Source organism: Chrysemys picta, chromosome 6, assembly GCF_011386835.1.
Source record: "Chrysemys picta bellii isolate R12L10 chromosome 6, ASM1138683v2, whole genome shotgun sequence".
NCBI classification, from domain to species: Eukaryota; Metazoa; Chordata; order Testudines; family Emydidae; genus Chrysemys; species Chrysemys picta.
Window position 1 is genome coordinate 27,330,519 of NC_088796.1, and position 12,405 is coordinate 27,342,923.

The following is a 12,405-nucleotide window of genomic DNA, read 5'->3' on the forward strand; positions in this document are numbered from 1 at the left end:
CCTTCCAATACTCTTTGTTAGAATTAACTATTTAAACCCTGGATATTCTTATCCATATAAACCGCCAAAGCCTCGTTGAATCTTGCTAACTATGGCTAATACTGGAATATGTAGTTGCATTATTTATAAATTTGCAGCAAGAAATCAGAAGTACAACCCATTAAATTTGAGATTAAATTATCAAAGAGTTGTTTATAAACTTTTTTCCTGTGAATGCTATCAGATGGTAGTGGTCATAAAAAGCTTTTAACTAAGTCAAGTTATGTTGATGATACCCCCTCCCCCAAATCAGCTGCTAACATTTTGCAATAATATTTCATCAACATAAATATTGGCAAGAGTCAGTCACTACACTATGCTTCTTGACAAAGATGAATATGCTTGCTTCTGAGCACACGCACAAGAGTACATGGACATTTCACTACAGGTATAGTATTTTTGCAATAGAATGGATTTGCATTGCAGAATAAATGTTGTATATGTGGCAAAAAAACAGTACAGTTTCTACTTTTTTAAATCTAAAATTTAAATCTTGAAAACAACAGTTACACTTATTTCCCATCAGTTGATGTTAGCATGTAATGATCTCAATGAAACTGTTCTACACTAATTCTAGAAAGCATGGTGGATGCAACATAGGTCGCATTGTCTAAATCAGGGGTCAGCAAACTTTCAGAAGTGGTGTGCCAAGTCTTCATTTATTCACTCTAATTTAAGGTTTCGCGTGCCAGTAATAATTTTAATGTTTTTACACGGTCTCTTTCTAGAAGTCTATAATATATAACTAAACTATTGTTGTATGTAAAATAAATAAGATTTTTAAAATGTTTAAGAAGCTTCATTTAAAATTAAATTAAAATGCAGAGCCCCCCGGACTGGTGGTCAGGACCCAGGCAGTGTGAGTGCCACTGAAAATCAGTTTGCCTTTGGTCTAAATGATCTTTATGAAAACAGACTTACTTTTTGTTGTCAGCAGATTTCTAATATTATTACCAATTTTAAAACGTTTCATGCAAATTAAATATTACAGTTTAATATCTGATTGGAATGCATATTAACTTGAGTAATAAATGTGGGGATTAACACATTAAAAAGACATGGCCAACTTAAATACTTGCACTTTTCTCTGAAAATACTGCCACCTATTATTATTAGACGTAATAGTCACCATTACTAGAACTGAAAAGTACTTGAGAAAACATTTTGCAGCTTCATTTGCACATTTGACAGTGCCTAGTAATTTTCAGTTTCAATTATTATTGCCAGTTTGTGTGGGTCTTTTACACAGCAGCTGAGATGGGGGGAACTTTTTTTATTTTTAATAGCAAAGGTTAATTGTAAAAACCACAAAAAATGGCAAAGAGGTCATGGCAAGGATAAAACTGCCAATTTCTTTTTTTTGGAGGGTTTTTTTTAACCTGACGATTTTAAATTGACTGACTTTTTTGACAACTAAAAATATTCGCTATATTTGTGACATTTTCACAAAAAAAGACCACACTTAAATAGGATTATCTGCTTTACAAATTACCTACTATAATATATTCAATTACTTGGGGAAAAAGCCTACAAAAGAAAGGATCCTTTAAAGATTCGATGAGTTGATGCTTGGTGTTGAATTTGTTAATTGTTTCAACATTCTCACCTAGTTCACAGATAATGGCAATACAAGCTCGAACCATTCTGTCTCTCTCCTGAAGGCCATCATTTCCAACTGCTATCAACGAATTAGTAATAGAGCTAGGGAACAAGGAAGCATTCACAGTGATCATCTGAAAAAGAACAAAAACCAAAAAAGGATGAGCAATTTCCAGGTTGCCACATGCACACCCACACCCAGAATCCTGTTTATAATATGATGTAGCCAAACATATAGCCCCTTATATTACCTGCTTATATCACAAATCCTCAAAACTACTGCCTTCTGCCAGGGGATTCAGGGGCCCTTGGAGCGAGTGAAGGACCCCACTCCAGGGGCCCCTGGAGCGAGTGAAGGACCCCACTCCAGGGGCCCCGAAAAACTCTCGAGGGGGCCCCTGCAGGGCCCGGGGCAAATTGCCCCACGTGCCCACCCCCTCTGGGCGGCCCTGCCTTCTGCTCTTGAGCTTCTTGGCTGACCATTTTGCTTTTCTGTCTTATTCCTCCCTGTTTGTATTTTAGTTTCTGCACATGGGCATTAAAAGAATGGAAGGGGAGATTGCTCCAAATGGTAAAGCAGCAAGGGAAAGAGCGATTACTAGCCTACTCAGAACTTTTGCAGGAGCCTCTGCTAAATTTTACTGACAGAGAGAGAGGGATATGTACTGCAACATCTTAGGCCTTGTCTACTCTACAGTTTTGTCGACAAAAGTCAGGTTTCTTTGACAAAACAGTGGAGGTGTATAAACTGCAATACTCCAACTGACAAAATGCTTCTGCTTTGCCAACAAAATAAAATCACCTCGACGAGAGGCGTAGAGCTTTTTGTGGCAAAGTTATATTGACTAAGTGTTAGTGTAGACACGACGCTTGATTATATCGCTCTAAATAGCCTCCAGGAGGTGTCTCACAATGCCCATCCTGACCGCTTTGGTCAGTGGTTCAAATTCCGCTGACCTGCACCAGGTACACAGGCATCCATCCCTCCCCCTTTAAAAGGCACAGGAATTACTGAAATTCCACTTCCTGTTTGCTGGGTGTGAATAGCTCACATCACATTTTCTCAGCTGACCATGGTGGCTCCATGCAGCAAATGCTCTGCTGCTTTGAGCACACCCGAGTTGCTGGATATGCTGGCACTGTGGGGAGAACAGGCTGCGCAGTCCCAGCTCTGCTCTAGCCATAGGAACTTTGATACCGATGGTCTGATGGCTTGTTAGATACGGACTATGAATGGGACATGCATCAGTGCCGTGTGAAGACAAAGGAGCTGAGGCAGGCATACAAGGGAGACAACCGTTGCTCCAGTGCTGTGCCGAATACCTGATGCTTCTATCAGGAGCTGGACGCCATCCTTGGTGGTGACCCCACCTCCATGAGCCCTGGGGATACTTCAAACGGGGCTGGAGGCAGCGGGCAGTGGACTCACCCTGAGAACGAAGTCATGGACAAGGAGGCTGAGTTGGAGGACAATGTGGAGCACACGTCAGGGTTGTCCAGTGATGCAGCAAGTCAGGACCTCTTTTCCACACCAGAGGGGTCTGGCCAGGCCCAGCAGTCTGTCTCTGGTGTGCATGATGCAGGACAGGAGAGCCCTGGTAAGTGATCTTTTTGAGTTGATACTCCTCGGTTATATGAGGTAGAGCTGTCCTTTGCTCTGTATATTCAAGAAGTGGGTGAAGGGATAAAAATGTACAAGACTAGCTGTGTTTGAGTGTGCTCCACACTTCCTTCCGCAGCTAAGCAGTACAGCAGCAAGATTTCATGGGAATCCTAGAGAGAGATTTCTAGGAAACTTTCCTACAGGTACTTGCCAATCCTCTGCCAAAGGTTCCTTCCTCCACTTTCCCCGCACCAATCGGCAATCACTTGTGCAGGGACCAATGCGGCACAAAGGTAAGCAGCATAGGAACTGGGTCTGAAGCCGCACACATGCGGGAGATGCACCCTTGCATCCTTGTTTACCCTCAGGAGTGAGATATTGGCTTCAATGACCCCTGCTGTGTAAAATGGTGACAAAATTTACAATATTGGCACTACTCTCCTGCAGTGATCCCCTTAAAAAAAACCTAGACCCTTTGCCCCATCTTGAGCACCCAACCCCCCTCCCCCCAGGCAGAACTCACCATCTTTGGGGTGTGTGCCGAGATGTGTGCTTGCCAAGGGACAGGGGAAAAGCAATTCATACGTTTATAGTAAAATACCTTTTTTTTTTTTTTTTTTTTTTTTAATGATTCAATGCTGTGAGTTAACGAACAATCATGCTTCTGGGTATTGTTTCCTGTGCTTCTGCAGATATGGCCTTCAGGGGAACGCTTACACACCACCTCCACTAGATAATGAAGTGACCAAGGCAGAGCAAGGAGGACATGTTCTGAGAGGCACACCAACCCTTAGAGGCTGAAAAAAAGACTGCAGAGAGAGGAGAGAGTCCCCGAAGGAAAAATTTAAAATAGAAAAGCAGAACAGAAAGGACAATGAGAAGTGCATTTTAAAAGGCCAGGAGCAGATGATAAAAGTGATGCAGAAGCAAACACAGATGCTGGAGTCCCTAATCATTCTCCGGACAGAACACATGCACGCTAGTCCCTCCCTGCAGCTGATACAGAACTGCTTTCCATGCACTCTCCAAACTCCTCCCACACATCCTTTGCAACTTCCTGGAACATCTTGGTACCCCATTCACTCCACCCTTTCGTACAGCTTCCGAAATGATAGCTGGACACACAGCTATGAGAGCCTACACTGCCCTACACTCTTATCTCCCCTCCCACCAAGTCTCGTTGGTGTTGTTAATTGGTATTTAATAAAAACAAACTCTCTGAAAGATCACTATCTGTAGGAGACAGATTGGTTGTTACTGCTGGTAGTAATATATAGTGGCAATCTAATCATTTGTTGACTACAGATCCCCATCAGGAATCATCACAATTTTTATGCAAGGCGGCAAGTTAACAAAGCATGGCAGAGTGCTTTATAGAAAAACATATTACTGATGCTCATTGTCAAAATGTTGTCTCAAAACCTCCCTGATTCGAATAGCGCCCCCGTTGTGCACCTCCAATAGCCCTGGTATCTGGCTGCTCAAATTCAGCAGCCAGGCAATCCACCTTCACGCCCCAACCGGGGGGGGGGGACTTTTTACCCTTAGCCTCACAAATATTATGGAGTGCACAGCAGGCTGCTATGACCACAGGAATATGTTGGTCATTTGTGTCTAACCTGCCATGAAGATAGCATCAGCGTACTTTTGATCTGCCAAAGACACATTCTACAGTCATTCTGCACCTACTCAGCTTGAAGCACTCCTTGTTGCTCTTCAGGTTTTCCATATAAGGTTCATGAGCCATAGGAGTAAGGGATATGCTGGGTCTCCCAGGATTAGTATGGTCATTTCAACATTCCCCACTGGAATCTTCTGATCTGGAAAGAAAGTTCCTGCTTGGAGCTTTCCGTACAGGCCACTGTTACTGAAAATGCATGTGTCATGCACCTTCCTGAATCACCCCGCGTTAATGTAAGTGAAACACCCACAGTGATCCACAAGCGCCTGCAATACCATAGAGAAGTACCCCTTTCTATTGATGCAATCCATCGGAAAATAGGGAAAGAACAAGTTAAAAATTACTTAGGACCTGATGAAATGGGCATCCTAGAATACTCAAGGAGCTGACTGAAGAGATATCAGCCATTAGCAATTATCTTTGAGAAGTCATGGAAGACAGGAGAGATTCTAGAAGACTGGAAAAGAGCAAATATAGTGCCCATCTATAAAAAGGGAAATAAGGACAACCCAGGAAGTTACAGACCAGTCAGCTTAACTTCTGTACCTGGAACGATAATGGAGCAAATAATTAAGCAATCAATTTGCAAACATCTAGAAGATAATAAGGTGATAAGTAACAGTCAGAATGGATTTGTCAAGAACAAATAGTGTCAAACCAACCTGATAGCTTTTTTTGACACGGTAACAAGCCTTGTGGATGGGGGAGGGGGGGGTGAGGGAAAACCGGTAGACATGGTATATCTTGACTTTAGTAAAACTTTTGATACTTTCTCGCATGACCTTTTCATAAATAAACTAGGGAAATGCAACCTAGATGGAGCTACTATAAAGGTGGGTGCAAAACTGGTTGGAAAACCGTTCCCAGGGAGTAGTTATCAGTGGTTCACGGTCATGCTGGAAGGGCATAACGAGTGGGGTCCCGCAGGGATCAATTCTGGGCCCAGTTCTGTTGAACATCTTCAACAATGATTTAGATAATGGCATATAGAGTACACTTATAAAGTTTGCAGACAATACCAAGCTGGGAGAGGTTGCAAGTGCTTAGGAGGATAGGATTAAAATTCAAAATAATCTGGACAAACTGGAGAAATGGTCTGAAGTAAATAGGATGAAATTCAATAAGGACAAATGCTAAGTACTCCATTTAGGAAGGAACAATCAGTTGCACACATACAAAATGGGAAATGACTGCCTAGGAAGGAGTACTGCGGAAAGGAATCTGGGGGTCCTAGTGGACCACAAGCTAAATATGAGTCAACAGTGTAACATTGTTGCAAAAAAAGCGAACAGCAGTCTGGGTTGTATTAGTAGGAGTGTTGTAGGCAAGACACGAGAAGTAATTCTTCCACTCTACTCCAGTCTGATTAGACCTCAACTGGAGTATTGTGTCCAGTTCTAAGTGCCACATTTCAGGAAGGATGTGGACAAATTGGAGCGAGTCCAGAGAGGAGCAACAAAAATGATTAAAGGTCTAGGTCTCATGACCTATGAGGGAAGATTGAAAAAACTGGGTTTGTTTAGTCTGGAAAAGAGAAGATAGAGGGAACACGATAACAGTTTTCAAGTATGTAAAAGGTTGTTACAAGGAGGGAGAAAAATTGTTTTTCTTAACCTCCGAGGATAAGACAAGAAGCAATGGGCTTAAATTGCAGCAAGGGAGGTGTACGCTGGATATTAGGAAACACTTCCTAACTATCAGGGTGGTTAAAGCACTGGAATAAATTGCCCAGGGAGGTTGTGGAATCTCCATCATTGGTGACTTTTAAAAGCAGGTTAGACAAACACCTGTCAGGAATGGTCTAGATAATTAGTCCTGCCACAAGTGCGGGGGACTAGACTAGATGACCTCTCGAGATCCCTTCCAGTTCTATAATTCTATGAAAATGGTCCAGGGCCAAAATTGGGATATGCGTACCATCTATCGCCCCACCCCAGTTAGGGAATCCCATTGCCGCAAAACCATCCAATATTTCATGCACATTGCCAAGAGTCACAGTCCTCCTTAGCAGGAAGGACTTCCCATCTCCAAACTGATGCGCAACCAACCAGTAGCAGTCTGGATTCACCAGCTTCTACACCAAGAGGGCAGCTCTCATTTTGGTGTCCTTCAACCGCAGTGCTGGGGCAAGCACTGCGCAGTTCCTGGAAGGTGGCTTCCCACATCCGAAAACTCTGCGGCCACGGTTCGTCATCCCAAACCTGCATAACAATGCAATCCAACCACTCTGCACTCATTTCCTGAGCCCAAAAGTGACGGTCTCCTGCGTGCAGCTACTCCGTGAATGCCAAAAGTTATCTGGTGTTGTTTCTTTCCATGGCACACAGCAGGTCAGGCAACTCTGATTCCTGGTCAGATTGGGAGATCATGATATACTGCATGATCATCCGCAATGTATTCATAACAGTGACCACAACAGTAGAGAGCAGTGTAGGATCCATCCTTTCACACAGAGAAGGCATGTACACAGTAAACAGGAGCTACTGAAAAAATGCCACGAAATGCAGTTGTAAGCCCATAGAATGCTGGGACAGAAAGAACTGCATCATGGGACGTTGAGCCCACACCCACGCTGCACTGCGATCCACTCTGCCTTGCCACAACTCCTAGCTGCAGAAGGTGGCAAGTAGCACAGTGGGATAGCTACCCACAGTGCACTGCTCTCACTGTCGATGCTAGAGCACCAACCGTAAACGCGCTCTGCCAACAGAAGGAGCATTGTATGAACATGCACAAGCAATGTAATTACACCAGTTTTTAACTGTCGGCTTAACTTGCGTTGACAAAACTCTGTAGTATAGACAAGGCCTTTCAAGCTACTTCCTTCCTTCGGGGCTTAGGCACTCTGCATGACAGCCACTTGACAGCTACTCAGCTCCTGAACTGCAGGAATAGGCCTCCCATCTTGCGGTGCTACTAAGGCCCATAAGAAGGGAGACTGTGTTGCAGATTGAAGTAGAAAGAGCAGCCAGCAACAGAAGGGACTACAGTACTCCTGGGGTTAGATGGAGGTGGCTGCCATGTGAAGCTCATAAATCCTGCTTTAATGAAGCTGTTCTCCCAAACACTGCAACACAATTCAACTCTGCTATATAATCTGTGGGGCTGTGTCAAACTTTAGGTCTGACACACTACATAAGTACACAGGGCCTTTTAAATACATATATAGTACTACATGGCAAGTAGGGATAGTTAATTAAAGTTAGCTTAAGTTTGCCTAAGAAAAATATCCGCTTTATGGTTTGTGGCAAGTACAGAAAAGGCCTCAATCAGCAAGTAAAAAAGGTTATGAGAATAATAAGCAATATTGCTTACAGTGTGGGAAAGATGTACGGTTCAAAAATAACTGACATGAAAAGCTGCAGAAATAAGACAAGGGAAAATGGTCTTGAAAGAAACAAGCATAAACCCTCCCACTGTTTCTCCACAACAAAAGGGCTGTGGAGAAAGGAAGGATTTGGAAGAAGGAAAATAGCAAGAATGAGCAGCTTCAAACTGAGTTTTTGCGAAAGCTTGCAAGTTAGCTGAGATATATAAAGAGAGCTATGAATTTGAAGGTTCTTTGTCAGACTCTACCTGATCATGTTAGGGCAGGGTTTCTCAAACTGGGTGGGTCGGGAGGTTGCGAGCTGTCAACTTCCACCCAAACCCCGCTTTGCCTCCAGTATTTAGAATAGTGTTAAATATATAAAAAGTGTTTTTAAATTTATAAGGGGGAGGGGTCACACTCAGAGACTTGCAATGTGAAAGGGGTCACCAGTAAAAAAGTTTGAAAGCCACTGTGCTAGGGCATGTCTGAATGAGACAATCATCCTTCGGTGTCGCCAGTGTACTGCTCATATGCTAATGAATACTTTGTTACTGTATTGGATATAGTGACTGCTTGTTTTCAGGCAGATAGATATGTCTGCAGCAATTGTATAAATACCATTTGGCCTTTGGATTTAAAGTAATTTATGTCTAAATTAGTGTTGTGGTAATACCTTTCATAAATAATAATTCCAACATTCTAGCAACCATGAAGGGACTTCCACCAACGTTAATTTCAGTTGCTCTAAAACCCTAGGGTAAAGAGTAGTGACTTATCCTCTGGAGCTATTATAATTTCTCTCCTAAAGTAAAAATCACCAGCAAAAGAGAAATGGACTGTACCTTGGATACCTATGTGGAAAGCTTCTTGGCAAAAAGTGGCAGAGATCCATTGAACATCACTGAAATTTTAAAGACTAAGACCAGAGGAGACCAATATTAATACTGTCTTCTTAAACAATCCCAAGGTAAAGAAAGCACAGGCAAAGGCAGCTGTGTTATAGGGATTGTACTTGGGGGCTAAGGGCATGTCTACACTACAAAATTAGGTCGACTTAATTTAGGTCGACCTGCCATCGCACTCAATCAGCTGTTGGTGTCCACAGTACCCTCCTTCTGCTGTTGGAGCGTATCCTCACCAAGAGTGCTTGCAGTGACTGAAGTGGGGCATTGTGGAAAAATGACAGCCATGCAGGGCTTACAGCTGGAGCCCCTCCATCCAACCTAGGGTGACAGCCCCAGCTGTGAGCCCCACCCAGGCTCAATTTCATGCTGCTATTGTCTCCTCTCAGAGCAGCTGCACTCTGGGAGCTCTGTGGGGAGCCGGAAGGCCTGGCTCTCAGCCCCCGGCAGCTGTGTTCAGAGTGGGGAGCCCAGGCAGCAGCCTGGCTGGGAGCGGGGAGCCGGGGGGAGCAGGGCTCCCTGCCAGGAGTGGAGAGTCTGGGTAGCAGTGCACTGGGAATGGGCAGCCGGGAGCCCAGGGGGCAGCCGGGCTCTAGTTGGAGCCCCCCACCCACCCACCCACCCAAGGGTGACAGCCTGAGCTATGAGCCAGGCACATGGTTCACAGCAGGGAACCTACCAGCCTTTCTTGTCAATTTCATGGCTCCAAAATGGATGAAAGAGAGAAATCAGCTGATGAATGTGTCATTTTGGGAGATAAACAAGTGATTAAGGCGAGAGAGTGAGGAGTTTAAAAAGTAGCTTTTGCACAAATGAATGCTGCAAATTTTGGAGGGAACTAAACAGTCAAGGTTTGCAGAAGTGTTAACAATAGAAAGAAGTGTTAATGAGGATGTTCAAGTGTTAAAAGGTTGATTTAATAATGAAACTAACTTATGACAATGCAATACAATTCCAGTACAGTCACGCCCAATGGAAACCTGGTAGTCAAATCACGCAAAGGGCTGGTCAGGTAGTGAGAGAACCCCCACTACACTTTTCCCACAGTAGCCTTTACAGATGCTCTGAAGGAAAATGGGCTCTTTCCCCAAAGGAATGGTCTGTAAATAAGCAATTGTAAATGACTGCTGCATGGAGAGAGACAATATCATTTGACTATGGATGATTTAGTCAAAAAAAAAATCACTGAAAAGGAAATAGGGATTTCTATACGGCTTGACTACTTCCAAATATACGAATGGGGACATAACCTATGTACAGTCGTGCAGAAAGATTATTAAGAGCAACATAAGGGGTGATCAGCTCAAACAATAGATTGGGGACAACACCTAGTAAATTAAAACAGAAATACTGCCGGTCAGAAAAAGAAAAAATCAAGTGTAAATAAGCTTACTAAAAAGTCGCAGATAGCTGCAACACTGAGGAAAATAGGAGTGAAAATGGCAGTAAAACAAAACATTGCTAGGATTCAGCAATTAGCAGAGCCCAGGCCCAAAAAGTTACCTTGCCTATAAAAACTTACCCAAAGCATAAATATAAAAATAAAATTGCAGTTTAGAAATGTGAGCAACTTAAATGCATCATCTGCTCATAAATTGCCATTTGCAAAGGTAAAACCATTTTAGGAAAGAAGGTTCAGTGGCTCAGTTGGCAAGAGTAAGCTGAGCAAGTTTAAAGTATTTATTTGGTCTTTCATAATAAACTGTTTACAGTACAGCAATGGACCTCAGAATTAAAAAAAAACACCGATCTAAAAAGAAAATGTAAAATGTGTGAAATAAATTGGCTTTTAAAAAAAATCCACTAATCATCTATCCAAAGTTGCAAAGTGGAGATGTTTTGCCAAACACAGGTATCTAGTGTCATGCAGTTTTGTTATTTAGCATTTATAAAACCACTGAGGTACCCAAAAGGGTTAAAGTTCAATATCTTTTTAAATAAGGACCAGAGGACATGGTCAGAACTGTGGCATAGCCAGCCAGAACCAGGATAATAGGAAGAGATCCTTTTTCAGTAATAAAACAGCAGCTAAAAGCACTGCAGGAAAAGAATGAAAAACAAAACACAGTGCACCTCTTAAGAAACAGCAGGGGGGAGGTGCACAAGAGAAGCAATGTTAGGATGATTGACCCTTAAGGTGGCTCTGAGTAATCAGTCACTTTAATAAGGGTATATGGCAACTTTTTAAGCACAAAAACAGTTACACTTCATGTGGAAATTGATATGGCTAATATAATGCAATAGTAAATAGAAATTAAACTATAAAAGTTATGATTAACTGTGAAGCAAATGTTATTAGGGAGTAAAAATCTATACGGTGATGTTTTGTAAGTGGAAAAGAATAACAGTATAAAAACTAAGAAATTGTTTAATAGATTGAAATGCCCCAGATTGAAAACAAATCCGACTAATGGCTTAGGGCTAAACCTATTAAGAAAATGCTGTGCAATGTGTAGATGATATTCTGGTGCATACTTCTGATGGGGAAAATCATTTAAAATCTACTAGAAACCTGTCTGCAGGAGATTTCCTTCCTGGAACTAACCCTGCATCCTGGCCAGCAAGCTCCAGAAAAACAAAAGGTTGAACTGATTTTGGAGCTGCCCTTCCCTAACACAGAAAGAGTGCTGCTATCTCACTGGGCAGGACAGGCTTTTGTCAGGATTTCTTACCTGACTACACAGCAATCGCTTCCCCTCTCTACCAGCTCCTGCAGAAAACTGTAGAATGGGAATGAAGAGGCTTTAACAAAAGCTCCAGTTCTTAGCACTCCAAGTTATACAAAACCTTTTGGATTGTTTGTCACAAACAGGGACACAGCCATTTCAGCTGTGTTAATTCAGGACTATCATGACAGAGAAAAACCTATTGCTTATTCTTCCAGGATACTGAATGGAGCTGGAAAGAAGAATACCCCATGTGAAAAACATTTATCGACTGTTTGGTGTCCCCGAATCCCATCAGATATCTAAAATGTGTCAGAGCTCACCAAACTGTACACTGCTCATACTCCTTTAAAGTATCTTTTGACACTATATCAGCTCTGATTTTACCAGACTAGTCCTAGATTGACATGGTGGTCCTTGCTGCTGGAAGAGCATCAAATTGAAGTCTGTTGTCTTAAACAACCAACAGTCTTGCAGGCAAAGATGAGAATTGTGGTACTCCATGCAAGTATCCTAGAAAAGGGGCCCTCTAACCATTTTATCTCATGTGCAGTACATAATTTAAATTCTGAATGGCTTCACCCTGAGGGTCTGACAATATATGT

General features: G+C 42.6%; 1 protein-coding gene across 5 annotated transcripts in view; it reads right to left on the reverse strand.

Annotated features, from left to right (window-relative positions):
- Positions 1-12,405, reverse strand: part of RICTOR (RPTOR independent companion of MTOR complex 2) — a 176,302-nt gene that overhangs the window by 90,207 nt on the left and 73,690 nt on the right. For all 5 annotated transcript variants that reach the window (XR_010588772.1, XM_065550014.1, XM_065550015.1 and 2 more), the window contains one exon: positions 1,646-1,772. Coding sequence is in view for 4 of the 5 variants with exons in the window: in XM_065550014.1 (XP_065406086.1) it covers positions 1,646-1,772 (127 nt within the window). In the remaining variant the exon portion in view is untranslated. The remainder of the gene's footprint in view (positions 1-1,645; positions 1,773-12,405) is intronic.